General features: G+C 35.8%; 1 protein-coding gene across 1 annotated transcript in view; it reads right to left on the reverse strand.

Annotated features, from left to right (window-relative positions):
* LOC139137822 (protein polyglycylase TTLL10-like) overlaps positions 1 to 14,451 on the reverse strand; it is a 34,364-nt gene extending 19,913 nt beyond the window's left edge. Inside the window, exons 1-4 of the mRNA XM_070706088.1 lie at positions 14,433 to 14,451; positions 13,564 to 13,770; positions 10,161 to 10,350; positions 8,808 to 9,430 (exon numbers count right to left, since the gene is read on the reverse strand). Of these exons, the coding sequence (XP_070562189.1) occupies positions 8,808 to 9,430; positions 10,161 to 10,350; positions 13,564 to 13,770; positions 14,433 to 14,451 (1,039 nt within the window). The remainder of the gene's footprint in view (positions 1 to 8,807; positions 9,431 to 10,160; positions 10,351 to 13,563; positions 13,771 to 14,432) is intronic.
* Positions 14,452 to 21,753: the final 7,302 nt, after the last annotated feature.

The following is a 21,753-nucleotide window of genomic DNA, read 5'->3' on the forward strand; positions in this document are numbered from 1 at the left end:
ACACATTGAAAACGAAAATATATCAGTTAGGGGCGATAGTTTTTTAAGTCGGATAAAACCCTCGTCCTCGGGCTCTTCTGGTATATAAAGTCCAACCCTACGATAAAATGTCTCGGCCTGCGGCCTCGACATTTTATCGTTGGCTTGGACTTTATATACCAGAAGAGCCCTCGTACTCGGGCTTTATCCTATACTTTAATGACTCAAAGGTCACTAATGGAAACTTGGCTGACCTTCCAAGCCTCCTAATGAAATAATCAATAATTCTGACATTTCATTAGCAGGCTCTTTGCCTTCCCTGATGTGGGAATATTACTATGTCATACAATGTACAAAACATATTTCAAATGATACTTATAAGCTTGCATTATGTCTTCTTACAATATTTGATAAATTGAATCATATGTGTCAACTGCTCTGCGTCATACATTACACTTGAGAACACAGAAATAGAGCTTTATGGAGCTAAACACTCCGATAGGATACAGCTTCCATTTTGGATAGAAATAGATCATGACATGCAAAGATTGTTAGTGCTGATTCATGAATAGATTTTACTGCATATCATAAGGTATATTTCTGTTGAAAATCAAAAAAGTTTTATGTCTGTAATTTTAAATCGTGCAGGATTTTAGGCCCATAGATATTCTTCTCTGAGAATAACTAGAGGTTAATTTGCATATTCAAACAATGTTCTTTGATACACATTCCATTAATGAATCCATTTATCAAGAAAATATATTCGACATTTTGTACATTTGATGGAAACCTTTTACATTAATTGTAAACATATCTGACTTTGTCTCTCAGTATGAGATTACAGGATTACAGAAAGGTTTCATATTCTTACAAGTAGGAGCTTTCAATAAATGAATAAATAAATGTAAAAGATTAAGGAAGTGATCTTATTTGCTTTGATACGCTACATAATGAGAAGCAGTTTACATATTCTTAACAATGTTCTGATGATTAACTTTGCACCATTAGAAAATTCTAAAAAGAATTTTTTAATGGCTTCAGGGTCCATACACTCAAAAGTCATTTATCAAATATTCAAGGACTTTTTCAGCAATTTTCAAGGACTTTTCGAGGTCCTAAATACCATTTTCCAGGTACCGGTATCATTAATGCAAAACATTTTAGACATTTTTACGATATCGTGATTGATAATCTTGTTATATTTCTGAAAACTGTGGGTGGATTATCAATGTTTCAAGGACTTTCCAGGATTCAATTTCATTTCCAAGAACTTTTCAACAGCTTTCCAGGAGGCTTTAAAATTCAAGGAATTTCAAGGAATTTCCAGGAGTGTACATTGAAACCCAGTGGATTTAAAAAGGTATCTTGCTTGACCCAGTGGAAAGAGTGACAAGGCTGTGATTGAAGGACAGTGGTGTCAAACTCCAGCATAGATGTGACTGTGAGAACAGCACTTTTTGTATTGTAACCCAACCAAAACCAGCAGTTCTAGGTAATCAGAGTCTTTCATTATGTATGCGGTCATTTACATATCTTCTATTCTGTCAATCCACTGTTACAGTAGTGGAAAATTACAGTATTTCTACTGAGGAAATTAAAATTGTATAAAAAATGCACTACCAGGGTAATGCAAATTCTCCTCTGACAACTACAAATAAACGTTGAAAGAATGTAGGATAAGTGAAACAGTCTGGTAAATGTAGTGATAAAACACAAATTTTTCTCACTACCATGTCACTCTTGCTTCTGCAGTAACCATCGTCATCTGTGACATGGTTTTGATCTCTGCGAGTGGAAATGATGTTCACAGTCAACTAACTCTCAAGATGATTAGCTTTGGGTTACATACAGAACATCAACAAAACAAAAACAAAACAAAAGTTTAAACTGGAAAAGAACTGACGTATTTGCCCTTGATATATACGATACAAAGTTTATGGTTTCATCAGAGAAGTAGGATGGGGTATACCCTTAAGAAAGATTAGAGTAAAACCCTTGTACATGAACAATCTGTCCTCTTCAAATACAGCTGGCTCTGAGGGAAGCCATTTTAAATTTGATAAAAATCTGGGCATTAAGAGATGTGAATTTTCCAATGATTATTGCACCATAAATCTTGCTGTCAAGACAGCATTGCAACTGACATGTCTCAGGAAAAAATGCTATTTGCATCTATCAAAGATACTGCTCTGTGTTGTCGAGTTAAAATGCTGGCCGATGAAAAAAGGCTGGCCAATGATAAAATGCTGGCCAATGATAAGACTGATGCTGAGTTGAGAAAGAAACATTGTGGGGGAAGTTTTCAGCTATAAGTATCAAAAATTTAACAGAAATATACAGAAACTGATATGGGTATTTCTGATACTATATAGTATATTGATACGTGTCATTACAGCAGGCATAGAAAACCTAGACAACACAGGAGGTTGGATACACTCTGCAAGTTAACAAGTTCAATTGATACATAATCTGTGATCACTTATAATATTATGCAAATTTACAGTTTCAAAATGCAAATTTGTAAAAACCAAAATGTTTAAAAACATGAATTGATGAGAAAATTCCTTTTTCTTCAATTTCAATTATATCAATCATATAACTTCACTTTACAAATTGTATTTTATTTTGCAGCTTTGGAACATATCTCATCAACTTTCTAGAATGGCAATGTGCTCTTTAAAAATTTTTGACTTTCATATTTTAAGTGTGTTGAAGAGCATCAAGTGTATCACATTTACCATCCTCTGTACAAGTGGATTGAGCTGTGGGATTGAGCAATTATCAGTGTGTAATTGCAAACAAAATATTAACAGTTAATGATAATTGGTACTTCAAATCCACAACAATGACCTGTCAAATATCTCACTTCAAGTGTGGACACTAAGGTTTCAATTCAACTGGTTTCTGTCATCTTCCCATTAGTATTTTTTTGCAAACTATACCTAATGATATGCAAATACAATACGGAAATTGACAGAATTATGGTATCCAAGACGACAATGCATGTAATAACATTAAAAAGTACAGTTGATTTCATTAGGGACTTCACGAGTGTTATCCAGCAGTCTGTGAAGATAACATGCTTTTTACTTTCTTGGAATTTAAGGTAGTCCATCTGATATGTGTTCATTAGGAGCATACAAATAATGATATTTACGTAAGCTACTGAGGTGAATCTTTATCAATCTTTTTCAGAACACAGTGGTTTCAATATTGTGAAAGAAAAAGATACATGAAGACTATGAAGTACTGATGTTTTGGAAACAAATGAATTTTGAATAAGAGTTGCATTTTTTGTAAGAGAAAAATTTGACTTTAAAGAATAAGAATACGTAGCTACCGGTATATTATCAACAATATCATACATGTACCGGTAGTATGGTATTCGTGGTTAAGATTTGAAGTGATCAAGTCGAGCCAGTAATTTCACCATGAAAATTACCAGTAATTTTATTTTAATTCTACCAATTATAAGGATACACATTTCGAAATTCACTTTCCCCCAGGGCAATATCCTGGCACTTTTGTGGAAAACCACTTGATAAGACACAAGCGGTGTCAGGCTAAGCCGCTGCCTTTGTAAACATATAGCATGTGACACCAGGCAGAATTTCACCACGTGCCAAATTAGATTTGCGCATTAGCGTGTTCGGCTAACTTTTGACATTTCCAATGTGAAAACTGTCAAGTCCCCTTCTTATCACTCTGAGTGGTTTATTGATGTCTGCGCCTGTATGCATTTTGTGCAAGCCCCAATGCAGCTTGACGTAGCCTATCAAAAACAGCCCAGTTCAATAATAGCCGTACATCACAATTTGAATACGCGGCCCAGATGATTCCTGTCAAAGTCTTACAGCTTTTCAATGCTCTGTAACAGACAACCGACACGTACTACGCAAACTCATTTTCAACATTTCACATCATTTCAACGTCCCATTTTCACAAAACTTTTTCACAAAAGACCTCATTTTAATCAATTTCTCAAGCCCCAACCATCTCACTTCACTTGACAGCATGGCATGGAAGGAGTTGCCACGGTAATATTGAAAGCAGATTTATTTTTCAATAACAATAGAGGAAGATCATCAACTTCTCATGTCCATCTGTGTCACTTTCAATACACACGATTACCAAGTGGATGTACAGATCCACTGTCATAGCAGGACAAACAAAATAAGACTACAGGTACATTTTCAAATGACACCTTCTATTAACATTTGGTGTTTTACAATACCCTGTAACGGAACATAGGCATAAGGTGCATCTCTAGAAATATCTCTGATTTATTTTCTCCTAATATCAAGATGCTCTTGGCCTAAGGGTGATTTTCTTTCATCATATCAAAAACTATATCAAATGAGCTTGCAATTTTTAATCCTGATTTAACAATTAAGACAAACACAAAGTAATTCCCTTTCCCCTGATATGTTGTGAAGATTAACAATGTTGTCATATATGACACACATTTTGCAATATATTTCGCTTTGTCCACTTGTGCAAATTTCATGTAGGATATTATTAAAACTTCAAAAATTGTTTATCATATTCTGCTGTTTCTACTGATCTAAAATCAGTGGATCTGCTGGAAAATAGATGATACTCACTGGCTATTGTATAGTTCATTTCAAACAAGCAAAGCGAAATTATGTGATAGCAGTTCAAACAAAAATGTCTATAGAAAAGTGTCAAAATCAACTTATTTCTATACTCAGTTATCCTGTAATTTGTTTTTACGACTGCCCATTCAAATTCCACGTTTCACGTATTCTATTACAACAAATGTTACATTCATGTAAAAAGAATGTAAAAAGACAGGCATCATTTTTGATCTTTAAAATTCCTCCAGGTACTCATATTAAACACTGTACAATATCAATATTTCCAACAAATCTAAGTTTATGATGACATCATCATGGTTTATTGCTGTCTCTGTACTAACCTTTGGTTTTAGCTGTTCAAGAAATTGTCTCTCTCCAGTTCCTACATTTCATTTTCAAAGAGGTACACCAAAAAAACAGTAGATGAATAGATGTTTGTTTCATCAGTGGCTGTACAATTTGTCAGTGCGTTTCCACAACCCTTATAGCTTTCTTGTAATCACAATTTCTTGCAATCAAATTCCTCATCAAGTTTTCTAATTATTGCTTTAACAAGCTGAAAATACACAATCCTGAATGGAATTACTAGTAGCTGAACCTAATTCCAAGATTTAATTTCACACACACAATCAAGTCTATTGTTCTGTCAGAGGATATAGTCACTGCAAAACAAATATCCTCTTTCACTCAAAGCGGTATGTCTGTATGTCCTAATCAAATTTTCATTCACAATATCAAAAAAAATACAGCAAAAAAGGTTTATTTGATGATGCCTTTGCAACATTAGTTTTTCTAAACATATTCAACGGTTGAATAAGGTGTTTTTATTAGCTTTATTTGTACAAGAAGAGCTGGGAGTTTTCAATTCAGCCATTCATTAGATTGTCTCTCAGGAGACCAGCTTGTGTTTATGAGAAAGCATCTTGGAAGTAGCGTATTTTCACTATTGAGAGCCATTCATAGGGTGCTACTATTCAGAGAATACTGAGAAATGATGTTTGGAGATTATCAGATTAAATATGATTACAAATGATAAACAAGGCAGACATTATGTAGTTTGTCTGGACAGGTACACTAATCAGAAAATTTACAATCACAAGCTCCGAAAAATGTTATCATGTATCAACATAAATTGAACACAAAGATAAATCTGTATCATTGGCAGTAATGTGAAGTCTGTCTACTGGTATTAATTTGTACTAGTGTTCAATGATATTTATATCAAATTTTGCCACTATTTTTCGGTACATTTAGGTATATACGGCAGCTCAAAGACTCAAGAAAAAACTATTCATAGGTCACTTTTATTTTCCATAAGTAATTCAATCATTATCAGCTTGTTTTGGTTTCTTCACTTGAGTTAAATTCTTTTTGTGTCAATAATAAGGTGCTCAGGTCTAGATTGGACGTAATTATCTCTGTATTAGATCTAATTGTAGCGTTCAGTTTAAAAAGTACAATTTTACATAAAAATGTCGCACTAATTAGCCATGACATAGCATCTATCTCCTGGCTATCAAGAAAGCAATATGCGACAAAGACTGAGCATGCAAGGCTAAGACTGAAATAGCTACTTAAGTCTACCGTAACACAGGAATTCTGACTTCCGTTTTGCCAAGTGAGACATGGGATGAAGATTCTATTTCCTGAAGATGTAAGCGAGGACGTGCCTCGGAGGAAATTTGATTTGGTCGTAACAAGGTGAGTGAAGTTTGCTCCGGGAAATTTGATTTGGACAGTTACTGGAGGAGACAAGAGAGTACTATTCTCTTTGTGAGGAAATTAGAAGTGAGAATTTTTCAGGAGAAAGCAAGTTTTGAAGCGTCCTCCAAATTGTGTCTTTGAGCTTTTGACCTTTGCAGGGGGGATGGGGAGGGGGAAACAATAGTCCTCTTTGCGAAAAAAAACACGTTGAGCATTTATTACTATCTTTCAAATTCACTGTTATATGGGAAAAATAATGAAAGAAACATGTACAAAAATAATTTGATATAGAGTTAGCATTGGTTTTTGTAAGCTCATCGTGGCACTAACTGGATGTGGTCTGGCCACATTTGTGACAAAAATGATTGGAGTTTGAGCAAAATCTCTTTAAATGGTTGTCTGTCTCTTAAATCAACAGGGAAAAGAATTTACACAAATTATCTTGAGCTGTTCACTGTGAATTACTGTTCATGAAGAATTAAGAGATAAAAACAGCCCTCTCTGTAGTCAATCATGTTAGACATGTCTCCACAGTCTTAATTAAGTATTCACGGAATATTCACCTTTTCGAAGAAAATTCATTTTCCCTACAACAGAAGTCCAACATTGTGTAAATATTTTGTGGTGGTGAAATTATATGCAAATGTGATATGCATCAGAAACCAGACCCTGGTGTTAAGGAAAAGTGAGAAATAACACCGATGGAATCAGTTCCCAAATGGCTGCAGAAAGCAAAAAGAAACCACGGCTTCATTTAGTAGTTGCAGGATACGGACGTCAGGCTGTTCCTTTTATTAAACTTTTCTGTAATCCCATAGTTGATTATAATCTCTTCACACAATAATGAATTACACAGAGAATCACGACTCAAAGCCGCAGTCATCAATCAGCTTTGAGCAAATCTGTCAATTCCATCCCGACGGTCTTCATTTCCTTTCCAAACGCACGCATCATCTCAGCTTCCCCTTATTTTTATAATTTTTATTCTTTCTCTCGCCAAAAAAACCCTGAAATTTGCTTCAGAGAGGGTTGTCTGTCTAGATCTCTCACTAATCTGGTTCTCCGATGAGGGATTATTTATGAAATTGCACCTGTAGTTTCTGGACTAATGACTTCATCTAAGTAGTAATGACAATTTTCTCTTTTGTAAAGATGATGTTGTCAATCATCACCAAGGATGATATCCTTTCACAAGAAGAATATTGCATCTTTCTAAAAAGATGTTTCCAACATCCTTAGTCCACCTATGACGCATGCCATGAAATACAATACTTTACAAAAATATTTTCCCTACCAGGGTAAAAATGTTCTCCACTTTTCGATGTCATGGCAAGTTTTTTACAATTTGCCAAATATTGCACAGTCTTTCTCTTTCAAAGCAAACGATTTGCTGAACAGTTTGGTAGATTGAAAAGGTATACCGTATTGACTGCCATTGCAGAGGCATAACTAAAAGACTAAGAAAATCCTGCACAGGCATACAGTATCTTCAGAGCCAACATGCTCACACTACTACTAACTATAGTTTTCTGACCACATCAAGCCATTGAAACTTTCATTACATGCAAGTGACTCTGCAGTGTCAATAATGGAAAATTTTGAACAACTTGAACTTGTGCGTCGACACAAAACAACTGATGATATGGTTTAAAGTATGGGACAAGTCACACGCCTCAAAACAGGACGTTTTAAAGTTTTGCCAAAACTTTCTACAAGGTGACTTTAACTCATTGTCAACCACGCCCTCTAGTATAAAAAACAGAAATCAAAGTGAAAAGATTTGAGACAAGAGGAACATTTTATACCTAAAATTTTCAAATTTTTGAAAATATAAAATGGCTGCCACAGTCACATTCTATGGCTCAAAGAGAGAGAGTGAAAACCCTACAGTCTTCAAAATGACTTCGCTCAAACAGCTGATCAGAAAAGTATGTTGAAAATTTGAGCATCCAAAAAACTCTCCCCTGACACATTATACGCTAATGTGGTTATCTCCTCACACTTAAGACAAAGCCTGTTTGCAATTCCCTTGTGAGAGGACTTATCTGTAAACTTGTAATGGAAACTTCAACTCGGCTTTGATAAGAACTTGACACAGGATGATAAGAAGTGCAATTTGTGATTGTCTGTGAGTGAGCTTATTTATCCACTTTTGTCATTTATGATAAGGGCAGGAATCATCGGAGCATTAATCTTTTGTTTTCCTCCTCAACTTTTCAGCATTAATAGCTGCATCAAAAATAAATTTCTGTATTGCTATCAGTGAGTGATGTGGAAAATACGTTTATTGCATCAGTGCTTTTGCTATTCATATCTATCTGTCTGTCAGGCATGTCTCTCTCTATTGTTTCAGCATCTCCAGGTGGGTGCAAAATCTACGCAGAGTTCTGCTTAAAGTTCAGATTTTACAGATTGAAAAATGTGGATGTGATAATGTGAAAAAGGCAAAAGAATATCCCAAACAAAAAATTTCGTGTAAAATATCTCAGCATGGTTTGCAAACTGAATAAGATGCAATATACTAACCCCTGCCGCCTATTGAAGACCCTTTACTTGTTTGTTTGTCGTCCCCGTCACACGGTTCATCATCATCTTCACTCTCATCCTCTATCTCACCATAGTAACTATCAATGACGTATTCATCCTCGCCGCCGTTGCCGCAGCAACAATCAACGTCCCTATCTTCATCATCGCTGGTGCCCATCTCGCAGATTGAGCAGTTGTCACTGAAGGAATTGTCATCGTCTTCGGTCTCATTGATGCACACAGCGTCCTCCTCAACGCTGTCTCCAGTCCTTTTATTGTGTTTGCCTGTGTCATCTTCAGACGTGGAGAGGACTCCCGGCACCTCGTTATTTTGCTCATGCATTAAAACTTCATTTACAACATCCCCTTCATGACTCTGTGTCGTCATGTCAATCAAGTCACCTGCATCACTTCTTACTTCACCTGATAAGAAAGTTCTGGAGTTCCCTGAGATGTCCTCCTTGTTGTCATGACAATACTCTGTGGCGTTATCTCCCACGTAATCCCCATCATCAAAATCTTCTGCCGCTTCGTCTTCCTCTATGTCTGAATCCTCCAGAGCAAAAACTGACTTCTTTCCAGGTTCATATTTGGACTTGCGCCATGGATGCTCCGGGCAGTAACTGGAGTGGGCAAAAAAATGCATGAACGCATCACATTTTGATCATTCTATGTTATGATAAATATTTTGCGATTGTAATACTAAACTTCTAAGTGAGAATTGACAGAGCTAAGACATGTACCATTGGTAGGGAAGGTTTTCGTATCTGGGAATTTCAAAGCCATTTTATTATGTGAATACCACTTAAAGGTACCTCCATAACAAGCTGACTTGATTTCTTTTACTTTCAAGAAGCTACTATTAATTAGTTTTTTAAATTAAAATCTAATGAATACCTTATCAAAGTTTATATCCACGTATTAACCATTATGCCATACATACCTGCACAGGCTGTATTTATTTGTATTTTGTTTATTAAAACAAACTGAGAGCAACATTAATACATTTAACCAGTATATTATCTTTTCAAAGGTGTCAGTCGCGCAGAATCTACATGTACAAGCACCTACTGACCAAATTGCATACACACATATATAACCTTGTAAAGTTTAGCAACTATACTGCATTCTGTCAACAACAAAATCAAGAAGTGTGACTTGGTGCACAGATGATGAAATAAAGTACAATGGAAGCCCCGGCCAACAGGGATGTCTAAGAGAAAAACGCTGAATTGCAATGAAAAAGGAAGCTGAAATTGTAAAGACCTATTTTCAGATTTCTGACAGCCAACGCAGTATAGTAAAGCAAAAGTGAACAATGAGTTGAGAAGTTGCATTGTTGAGGACTTTTACCTTTTGCAGATGCCTTGCAGCCAGGTATCGATGGATTTGAAGTGATATACCATACTATGGTAGCTCTTGGATACAAATTTGTAGGAATCAAACACTTGTACATGCCCCTTCTGCCATCTTGCACCCACTGTCTTTATGTCATCTCCTGCCCAGATCTCAACGTGAACCATATTGTGACGCTGTTTGCGAGCTGTACATATACAAAAATGGAAGAACTTAATGACAAATATAATCTATTACACAAATCCATCAAAGTCGTTTTGATTAATGAGTCAAATATACCTTTAAATAATTGAAAATGACAATGTTAAACAATTTCAAAATGGAAATTTGTAATTTACAAGGCTTTCAGAAGGAGTCGTTGACAATATGAATCCTAGAAAATCTCCATAGCAATATTTCTTGGAGTTGACATGTACCGTGGCACGATTCATCATCTTATTGCAACTCAATAAAGTTGCTGGTAAAAGAATCATGGGTTTAAAGTTTCTTGTAAATAAGAAAGCTACTGTTTGAAATTATTACTTTCTTAAGCAATCTGGTGACAAATTCAAGTCAGAATTAAAATATGAATTTTTTATACTTTGCAATGTGATCTCTGTGACAACAATAAACAATTTTTGATTTTTTTTCATTTATGCTTTGCTGATATTGTAAACAATTGTTTATATATTGAGGGGTTATATTTGTTGAGCTGTGGAGATGTGATTGACTACAAAATAGAGGATACAGTGGTTAGATGGTTTACCAGCACAGCAGATCATTGTAGCATATACAAACATTTATCATTTTGGTTGACTACAAAATAGAGGATACAGTGGTTAGATGGTTTACCAGCACAGCAGATCATTGTAGCATATACAAACATTTTATCATTTTGGTTGTCTGAGAATTTAAAGAGTGCGTAGAATTTGACAAAGAAGACTGTTTAATGTCACACTATATGTATAAATGTATACACTGCACAGTTTTGAATTTTTCCTTATCAAACACGTTATCGCCACTACTCTTTGTGAAAGAACTGCATGGGAACCAAAGAAACTAATTAAACATCTGAATTACAAACATGGAATTATGGCTCAGTTTGAGGTGCGACATTCAAGCAAGGCTGTTCACAAATTTGTAAAACTAGGAATAAAATATGTCAAAATTGAACATTGATTGATGTAAGGCTTTTCATACTCGTAGTATAATATGTTGTTAACATCATATGTCTGTAAGCTGTGGTCATGAAAAACTTAATTTCTGTAATACATTACTGTATTACCACTTGAAACTGACAGCTTAAAGAGGTATTAAAACGGTCCATAGAAAAGTATAGACAGCTCTGACAAGTAATAGAACTTGTCTGCATAATGTATTTCTGATGTATATGTAGCCCAGGGTATAGTGTCATATTGAAATGCACATGTTTTGTCAAAATATGATTGATGTCCACACTTAGGCTCTGCAACAGGCAGGTACTGAGAAATGATAGCACACCCTTAGGTCAAATAGAAGATAGAAGTGGAGAGAATGCTAGTGCTTATGTCTTGTCTGGAATTGAAGATTTACAACGCTAAGCCTCCTATAGTGAAGATTTACAATGCTAAATCTCCTATACAAATGTGTGTAACGTTTGAGTTTTTGTCAGACTACAAAATGCTGAGAAAACCTAGATCTAGGGGGCTTTCGGTTTGACTAGCAGACAAATTGATGACGCAAAAAATGGTATGTCACTACCAATGCAGATTTATGAAATCAGTTTTAGACATTTTTCAAAAATGGTGCGCAAAAATGAATGAATGGAAATTTCCTATTTAATTAATGAATAAATGAGTGAATGAATAAACAAAATAAATGAATGAGTGTAGGAAAGAAAGAATGAATAAATGAATGGATGAATGAGTGAACGAGGATCGATAGATTATATGAAAAATCCACAAGATGTACCATACATAATGTTTAATCACCAGTACTTAGCCAGTACAGCTGTATCTATGGCTGCATCTATTCTGTTTATGTAAAGACTCTAATTTCTTGGTCTATTTCCCACAAACACGTGTTGAAATACCCAGTACTCAACTTGTAAACAAACCTTTAGATGTACCCTATATTCAATATTGTTGATCAATGAATTTTTGTCTTGACTCATAATTTTGTGTACACATATGGTACAGTAAATTAAAGAGCTGGCCCTTTGCTTCAAGGCTGTGTTCACAAATGCCACACAATTGTTTCAACATGTTTTAATAAACTAAGAGCCGGCAGTCAATATATTATCCAACAAAAGTATTGAAAAAGGAAATTATCTCTTCTCAGGATTACAAGCCTGCCCACGTAGACTGAATCATGCAGACAGATTTGCAATGTACTGAGAAAATTAAAGTCTCTGTCATCACTTGTTTCTGTGTTAAATTTTGTTTAGAGTCAGCTGGAAAAAGCAAACATACATTATTCATCTGCATTTTCTCAATTTTATTTTCTTGGCAGGAGTTCAGATAGTGCATGCAGCCATAAGATGATGTCAAATTCTTGAACATAAATATCTGCCTTTCTATTTTTTCTATTGCTTGTGACAGGGATAAATGTTTGTACAACTTTATACAGCTGTAAATTGGATGATTTTTTTTCTCTGATTTTGTTGTCAATTACAGTTTCTTATTCTACTCCGTGAAGCATGTTGAGGTACGGTATTGAGCTTGTCAAACCAGCCTGTACATGTACTGTACAGACTGCATCGTTACTGTTGACAAGTGAATTCTGGTACAGACTAGAGTTCAAATGTTGATGATATTAACAGGGCATTTTTCATGTACCGGTATACACATACCGGTACATGAGCGGACAAGCAAAATAGGTGTTTCAGTATACTTTGGCGAGTAGAACGAGAACCTGCAGATATTCAAGACAAAAATTCTATAAAATTGTGAAAGTATTATCAAAAGTTATTGCTAAGTAGCCATTTAGTAAGAAATGTGTGATTTTAGTATTCAGAGGCAGTGCTCACAATTGTACCGATAGCTTGTATTTTTTGCTTTGACAAGCTTGCAAATACCCTTGTATACGGAGGTTTTCTAAGTGCATTGATTTTGAGAGACAATCTGGTCACATTTATCAGGACTCACAGAGTACAACTCACAAGATAATGTCAAACAAATTGGACCTGACAATAGCTCATCATTGAAAAGACAACCAGGCCTCAATAGTGACACAAACTGATCACAATCTACACCCACATCTACCTTCCCTGAGAATCCTGAATAAACTGACACACAAAACCAAGCTGATAATTTACAGACAAAAAATAGGGGAAATTCACTGAGGTTGAAGAATATACGGCCGTAATTGGCAGCCACTGATAAGATTTAGAGCCTGGAAGACACAGCATCCATATAAATGAGTAGAGTGTTGGATTTCTCACCTTTTGGATTGAAAAATACTGCTGATATGAAGACCAAGTCACCGGGCTTCATGTCTTCTTCTTTTTCTATGGTGATTGGCAACGTGTCATATTGGTAGGCCTGATTCCATGGACCAACGACAAAGCCAAAGTCCTCCTTCAAGTCTCGGAGCACTCGTCTTGTCAGACCACAGCAGTCAAGGAAGAAAGGGGCATCATAATCTGGTGCTGTACAGAAGACAGGAGAAAACATATAGGAAACTTGTAATAGGGAATTTAGTTCATGTTATTTTTGTATCATATCAAATTGTCCATGGCAATTATTCTTGTGCAGTATGTATTTTCAAAATTAAAGATCTGAAACAAGTTTTCAATTAATGATGAGGATGATAATGTATGTTTGGAGATTTTAGTTTGATTGAGCCATGGATACTTATTAGCATAATAACAAATACCAGTACACTGTCTCTAAGAAACCAAGAGTTGAATTTGCATACTAAAATATACCACCTGGCCAAATGTGCAACGTACAGTAACTGTAGTGTTTAGCCGTATGCACATTGATTGGACGTACCGGTACAGTTACACCCTTGTTTTTGGTGGTTCAGTGCAGGATAAGGTAAAAGTAAAACAGACTGATGTGTTAAGTAATTGCAATAGTTCCCTTGCAGTAATCATGAGAAAATTGATAAACATTTACAAGTACTGTGTTCAGTTGTAATTAAAGAAATCCAGAAGCATCTTCACATACGGTATGAGGCAAGATTCAAAACACACTTGAAACCTACTAAGTGTAAAGAAATACAGTAGTCGCCTATGTTTATCATGTATTTGCATCGGGAGGGGGCATGTAAATACTGTCCAACAAAACTCTGTAGAGATGTACTGACGATCCATCGGTACATGCATGTTAATACGCCCAAATGAATGCCTCTTGAACCACACTGGTGTATGGATATACCCGGTATACCGGTATATGCAGAGTGAAACTCCAAGGGTCATTCAAAGAGAATAAATGATTTTCCTCCATTCTCTCAAGCTTCTCATTTATGCCTTCCATCAGAGAAAATGAGTAACAACTTGAAGGAGATACATGCTCAATGTTTTTTAAGGTCGCATACACTTGAGCTATATATATCAGTATCTAATTTGGCATTGCACTTAAAATCACAACCTTTCAATCCCAGGGTGCACCAGCTGCAAAGATGTCATCCTTTCTTCTTCCATCAAAAAGGAATAATCTGAATATTGAGCATTTGTCATTATGAAAGTTCCATTTCTATTTTTAATGTTAAATCATTGGTAGACATCGATCTGAAGCGCTTCATTAAAACTTGATGCTACACTTGATGACTCAGACTCAGTTTGTGGCTTTGCCGCTACTTCGGGGATGTTTGACTTGTGCGCGTAAATGTCACTGTAACAGTGATGAATTCTGGGATAGAATACCACAAAGACTGTGAATGGGAAAGTAATGAACACGTTCACCTTGGCCCCAGGCAGTGATCTCCAAACACAGTGACTGGGTAATGTAAAAAGAACCATGGTGATATCCTATGTGAAAGGTATTCTGTGGATATTACAGGCAGTATAGGCATAATTTACTGCAGTTGAAGTTGTCGATTTCAAAATGGATTTCTATTTTGCAAATGTAGACTTATCTCAGGAAGATGATCTCTGTTTAACCCTTTCACCACCTGGTTTGTCCCAAATCAATTGTTTTCTATGGTAAAGTTGGACCTGTATACAGGGAACTGGGGGTGAAAGGGCTAATGAATTGGAGAACTTTGAAGACAGTCTGACTTCTTATGGCTTGGAAGATACCTTTTTGTACAATACTGTTATTTCACATTGTAAACTTTTAGAATGGTAGTAGTGGTACAAGGTATACAACTCTACCAAGACTATGGTGGTAGAGATGTAATACAAGTTATGCCTGAGTTATCAAGGCTTCATGGGAAATGTCAGACTCAGGCCTTCTGAGGGAGTATACCATCACTGCCATTTGAATTGCATGACTCCGTAATATCGTCATTCAAAATATTTTGGGATATGGTAATACAACTAACAGCTCTAGTCATTGCTGGGTGGGTGACATTTAAAACAAAATCAGCTACAAACACATCCTGTTTTAGGAAATAACCACATCATTTCCATGTGATCCTAACCAGATTCCACACTACATTCAAATTTAGAGGTCTCAGGGAGCATATCCGTATCGTCCAACTGTTACTGAATTCATAAGAAAATATTTTGTATTCATGGACCATCGAGGAGCATATGTCCTCACTATCTAAACATTACTGCGATGAGATTCATAACAATATATTGAATTCGTATTCATTGAAATCAAGACGGAGTAGTATCATTTGCATATACTATATGTACATACTAAATCGGCAAATTCTCGGAAATGAACACATTTTCCTATCCAAATCTCGCGTACACAGATGCAACACCACTGTCCAGCTCAGGTACCTATCTACATTGCAATCTATCCTTGCAAAAATATCAGAACTATTTCTCTCAAGGGCTTAGCTGGGTGCAGTACTCAGAAATCGCGGACATGTCAGTATGCAGTTACCTGAATTTCATGAGGCACTGACTAAATCAGCATTGACACGTAAATTCTCTTATTCTGTCGTTTCCTGTTAAAAGCAATGGTCTCCCTTCCCAGGAGAAGACCCTTACAACAGATGGAGAAGACTGGCTGTAGATAAATAATTCAGTTCCCACATCTCTTTGTAAAACTCTAGAGTGCATTCAAATCCAAACTCTTTCTATCCTGCCTGATCAAAAATAATTCAATTTGAGGAATCCACATGATTTTTCCAGGAAGTGCTAGATTTCTCACGTAACCTTACGCCCACAGTTACAGTAAGCTTGACAGGTTTGTTTTTTCTATATAACCCTCAAACTTTACATTTGCATGTTTCTACTTCAGTTTCTCAGTTTTAATTCTCAATGGGGAACGGAGAATTTGGAAATTACCCAAAATTTGACCTGTCATTGTCAATATGTATAGTGTTGAATACTGCCAAGTGTATAATTTGTTATTGACAATGGAATTTCTATAAAGACTAACATATAATTATCAGCAGTCTCATTGCACATCCAGTAAACTTTGGTTTACATAAAGTTGTCTTCACTAGTTGAATTTTAATATTTGCCATGTTCTGCAAAGTAGACGGAGAAAGTGAAATTGATGCATCAAACAAAAAAAAAACTGCAAAAACTGTCTCAGTTTGTAGCTGCTAGGGCTTGCATTTGAAGATGCATCACAATTTTTAGTTGCACAATTAACGTCAAGGCAAACAAAATACGGTATCTAGTTAATAGGAAGTAACACAATATTGAAATTTGTGATAGAAATGTTAGTATTCAGATTACAGAATTGGTGACATCTTGAGTTCCTGAACATATTAGAGTGTTCGAATCAGGTACATTTGAAATCCTGTATGCAAAAAACAATACACAGCATATGAAGAGTAGTAAAATTGGCAATGGAATTATCATACTTATCTAACCACATTGCAAAATTATACCAAGACCCTACAAAGAAATCATGGTTAAAATTGATAACATTCTACCAGAAACTGTTGACACAAAACGTTTCACAGCTTCAGTACAATGCGTTGAGTTTCTTGGTTTACTTTTAACAACTCTTTCTCAAAAAATTTGACATAAAACCAGCTTGCAAGATGTAGACAGTTCCCAATGCTTGGATTAATTTCGTTTCTTTTCTGTAGCCTGTGCAAACTTCTCTTCAAAATTTAATCACTCTGGTTTGACTCTTCAATGATATGCAGAACAGACTATCAGAGGGGGAGACCTACGGGCCAAATCCATTTCTCCATTATATTCAAACTACATGATCATATGCCCCACTACATGGCTGTCACATTTGTTTTGCCTTCCAATTCAATTGAATTTGAAAACAGCCACACTGACAGGGGACCTGATATCATTTTATGACATTCTGAGAAATGAAATAAGTTAATAATGATAATTGGATTCCGGTCTCTCCAGATGGGTGTCTTTGACTTCTGGGAAACACTTGTCATAGGCAATATTGCAATTGTGCACTTTGTATGTCTCTGGGTACAGAAACACGTAAGTGGGTTCAAAAGAAATTAAAAACTCAGAGCAAAAATAAATTTCCAAGAACTGCATCTTCTTGACAAGCACTATGAAGTTTCCATTGTGAGGTAGACATTTCCCACAATGCACTTGGATTGTTCTGAGTTTATTGATCACTCAACCAATCACAAATAGATGGTGTTACCATGGCAATGCTGATGATCATCATTTCTGCATGGTAACTCATTCCTGACAAATGCAGTTGAGATAAACGTCCATTAAAAGTGATTGCACAAATAAAATTTCACAGAGGAAACCATTTTCTGGGACCGACAGGTGGTTTTTTAGCATTAAAGTGAATATGTCTGAGTTAATGTAGTGTTTACCTCAACAGTAATTCTTTGCAGCAAGTCACTTTCAAAGCCATGAAAATTAAATTACAGTATGTCCGATTTTCCAACATTTGACCTCGTCACCCCCATCTCCCGATGCACAGGTTCAACTTTACTGAGGAAGATCACTGGGCAAAAACCAAAACTGGCCATTCAAAAGGGTTAGCAGGGTACAATTCAGAGCTTTCTCTGAGGATCACATTTTGTACTGTCATGTACATTGCTAAACTCAATTACAGGCAAACTGATACATGCCAGTTTCTTTTGAGATTTGTAAATTTGTTTTACTTTTTTCGTATGACACGAGCAGAGTGTAAATTTCGGAACAAACATCCCCATATATACAATGGTATGGGAGAAGTACTTGGGCTTGATGTACAATTTTCCATTATCACAACCAAATTCTAAAATCTTTGCCTGAATGAAATCCCTAATAAGCAGATCAGTGAACTTCTTTTATTCTGGTCTGACGTGCTATTAAAGTGTTTGATTTGATATAAAAACACTACGATATTCAAAATTCATCCACAGTTTTGCCAGGTGAGGTAATACGTCAGCTTTGCCTGTCAGGTAGTTTTTTTGAATCAAAATGGTGATAAGGTTACAGTTTCTCTTCTAATATTTCTCCTCAGCTTCATAAACCCTAATTCTGTGGGGCTTCAAATACGCTTGGGGTTTACTAGCAGTGTATGATAAAATCTTTATGGACCGGATATGAATTTTTATGGCCTTTAGTCACAGAGTCTCAAAGGCCCTGATGTCCATATATTGGACTCCAAGGCCATTAATTTCAGTCCACAAAAGCCATTTGAAGCTTGTTAAGATTATCCCATGTCCAAACTTATTTCCTTATTTACAAAATCTCCCTTCAAAAAAAATCCCAAGTTCTGACGGTAAAGAAATTAGCACTAGTTATGCATTTCATATCTCATATATTCAGCAACAGAGTTAAATTGACTCAGACACATGCCCAGTGGTACTACGATAACGCTTACAAATTATGGTATATGTTGTATAGAACACAGTTAAGGACAGTGGTTTACTGTACCAGATAAAAGAGAATTTAGCACCATGATGATGTAGTCTTGCTGTGTAAATGTCGTCTACTTTGGCAATATCATTAATTTGGTCCATATCTAGGGAGTAGGTAATCCCTCTGAGGTACCGCGGGATGATGGAGGCAATCTACCATGTTCTTTTAACATTTACGGTGCATCGCAGTCACTGTGAAAAGTTCAGTGGAAGTAACGACCCATTCTTTATTCGATAATTATCTATTTCAGCAATTTGTTTGGCCAGACAAAAGCAAATTATTGTTTTGGAGAAAAGGGAAAGTGAAAAATGGCCAGATACAGGCAAATCAGTAGACGAATAACCCGTCGGATTTGATTTTGTCTTGACATTTAGAATTTCTCCTGTACCGGTATATCCATACAATATCATTTCACAATCCACTACTCCCCTAAATACGAATAAACATGCCCTACTGATGAATTGAAAAGAATAAATAAGACCAAACAGAGGGGGTAAAGCGATTAAACATATATTCCAGTATCCTGGGGTGACAATTGTTGATGCTTAGGTATCTAAATTATCATCCAGGTGTAGTTATGAAATAAAATCTCTCGATATGTGTTTCTACATTACAATGATCTATCTGCTTATTCTGTGTGATTTAATCAGTTTTATGTTCTTTCTCTGACGTGAAACTTAATATTTAATATTGAAGTGAAAAGAAAAAAAATTATGTCCGGGATTAATGTCTGATCTATCAGTATCTGAAAGGGACACATCTATTCAGTGTTCCTCACCCAAATACACATTGCACCAACTAACATGTCTATTTTAAACAAAATTTCAAAAAAAAAAATTGGTAGACTTGAAAGAAAGAGAGTTTTTTTACACCTTCACCTGAAGACCCATTGTGAAGTTCAATGGTATTATTAAATAAATTCAATAAAAGTGACACTAAACTTAGAAAAATTTTCACTTGATGTTTCATGTCAGATTTTCAGTTAACTTGTTTGAGAAACAAAATTTTTCCCAGAATGGCCCTCATTGGTTCAAATAAAAAAGAAAATTGCAGCCGTACGTCCACTACTGAATAATTGTATCTGAATTATTTACAAGCACTTTGATTCATGAAACACTTTTTTTGAAATATTCTGAAGAAAAAAGAAAGCCACCTGGACTCAGTAGCACATTAACTCAGCTTTTTACTCTCTTTTATATTCCAAAAATAGTATACAGTCGTAGAAAGGTAACCCATAGGGCGTCTGAAGTCTTTGAACCCCGAGATGTAGTTTGAAATGCATGACTGCTACAAAGGGAAGCTTCACCAAAAGTTCAATTTACCATTTTCACATCAATCTTTCATTTAGGATCACTTACTTTCGCTTACACAAATTCTATCTGATTAGTCCAATGATCCTGACTGCCTTACCCTACAGTCATAATGGTAAAAGCTGCACACGGAGTGTACCCAACACTGATTGGCTTTGGTCTGCCATGAATGTTGAAATCAAAATAGGTTATCACATCCCTAGTCACCAAGGCAAATGTTTCATATAATGTCTTCATGAGATTTGTAAAACAATCGACAAATCAACAATCACTTGCTGAAATTGATTAACATCCCCACCAAGTTTATTAACCTAATTTTTATCAGAACTTTCCTTGAAATCAATGCCATGCACTCAAGCAATTGAAAACTACGGTGTCAGGGTTTATCATAAGATGGATGGCAACAGTGATCTTTACAATTCTTGTCATCAATTTGAAATTCCATTGATTGAAAAGTTTTGGTCTTCAAACAGATGCCACCTGTACTGTACACTAGCCTGAACACTAGCCATCATACCGTAAAGTGAGCAACAATTATGAAGCCCCTGCAAGAATATGGCTGCTCAATGATAGAGTGGGGGAAAAAACAAGTTATTGCATATTTATTTGTTGTTATTCAGCAGTATTTGAAACTGTATCATGACCTAACCAAGGTATCTATTGACATATAGATACTTTTCAAAAGGTTATCCTAAAGTCTTGGACATTTTAACAACAAAATACTATCACTGATCAAAAGTATAAATTATTACTAGAATTTCGTCATCCCTATCTTTCAATTTACTGCCCATATTAAACCATTGTATACAATGGGAATCAATTAGAATTTATTGTGATAAAGGGACCTGCCCAAAAATATCCTGCATCTGTGTACTTCTCAATGGTATTGGCTGGATCACTCAGTAGTCAGAAAACATTAATTGGTATCTGCCAATCACCATAGCTCACACTTAACAATTCATTTATCCTGCATGTGCATACTTCTCAGTGGTGTCTATTGGCTGGATCACTCAGTAGTCAGAAAACATTAATTGGTATCTGCCAATCACCATAGCTCACACTTAACAATTCATTTTTCCTGCATGTGCATACTTCTCAGTGGTGTCTATTGGCTGGATCACTCAGTAGTCAGAAAACATTAATTGGTATCTGCCATCACCATAGCTCACACTTAACAATTCATTATCCTGCATCTGTGTACTTCTCAGTGGTGTCTATTGGCTGGATCACTCAGTAGCCAGAGAACATTTATTGGTATCTGCCAATCACCATTGCTGACACTTACAATTCATTTATTCTGCATGTGCACTTCTCAGTGGTGTCTATTGGCTGGATCACTCAGTAGCCAGAGAACATTTATTGGTATCTGCCAATCACCATTGCTGACACTTACAAT

The sequence above is a fragment of the Ptychodera flava genome, chromosome 7 (assembly GCF_041260155.1).
Source record: "Ptychodera flava strain L36383 chromosome 7, AS_Pfla_20210202, whole genome shotgun sequence".
In the NCBI taxonomy this organism is placed as follows: Eukaryota; Metazoa; Hemichordata; class Enteropneusta; family Ptychoderidae; genus Ptychodera; species Ptychodera flava.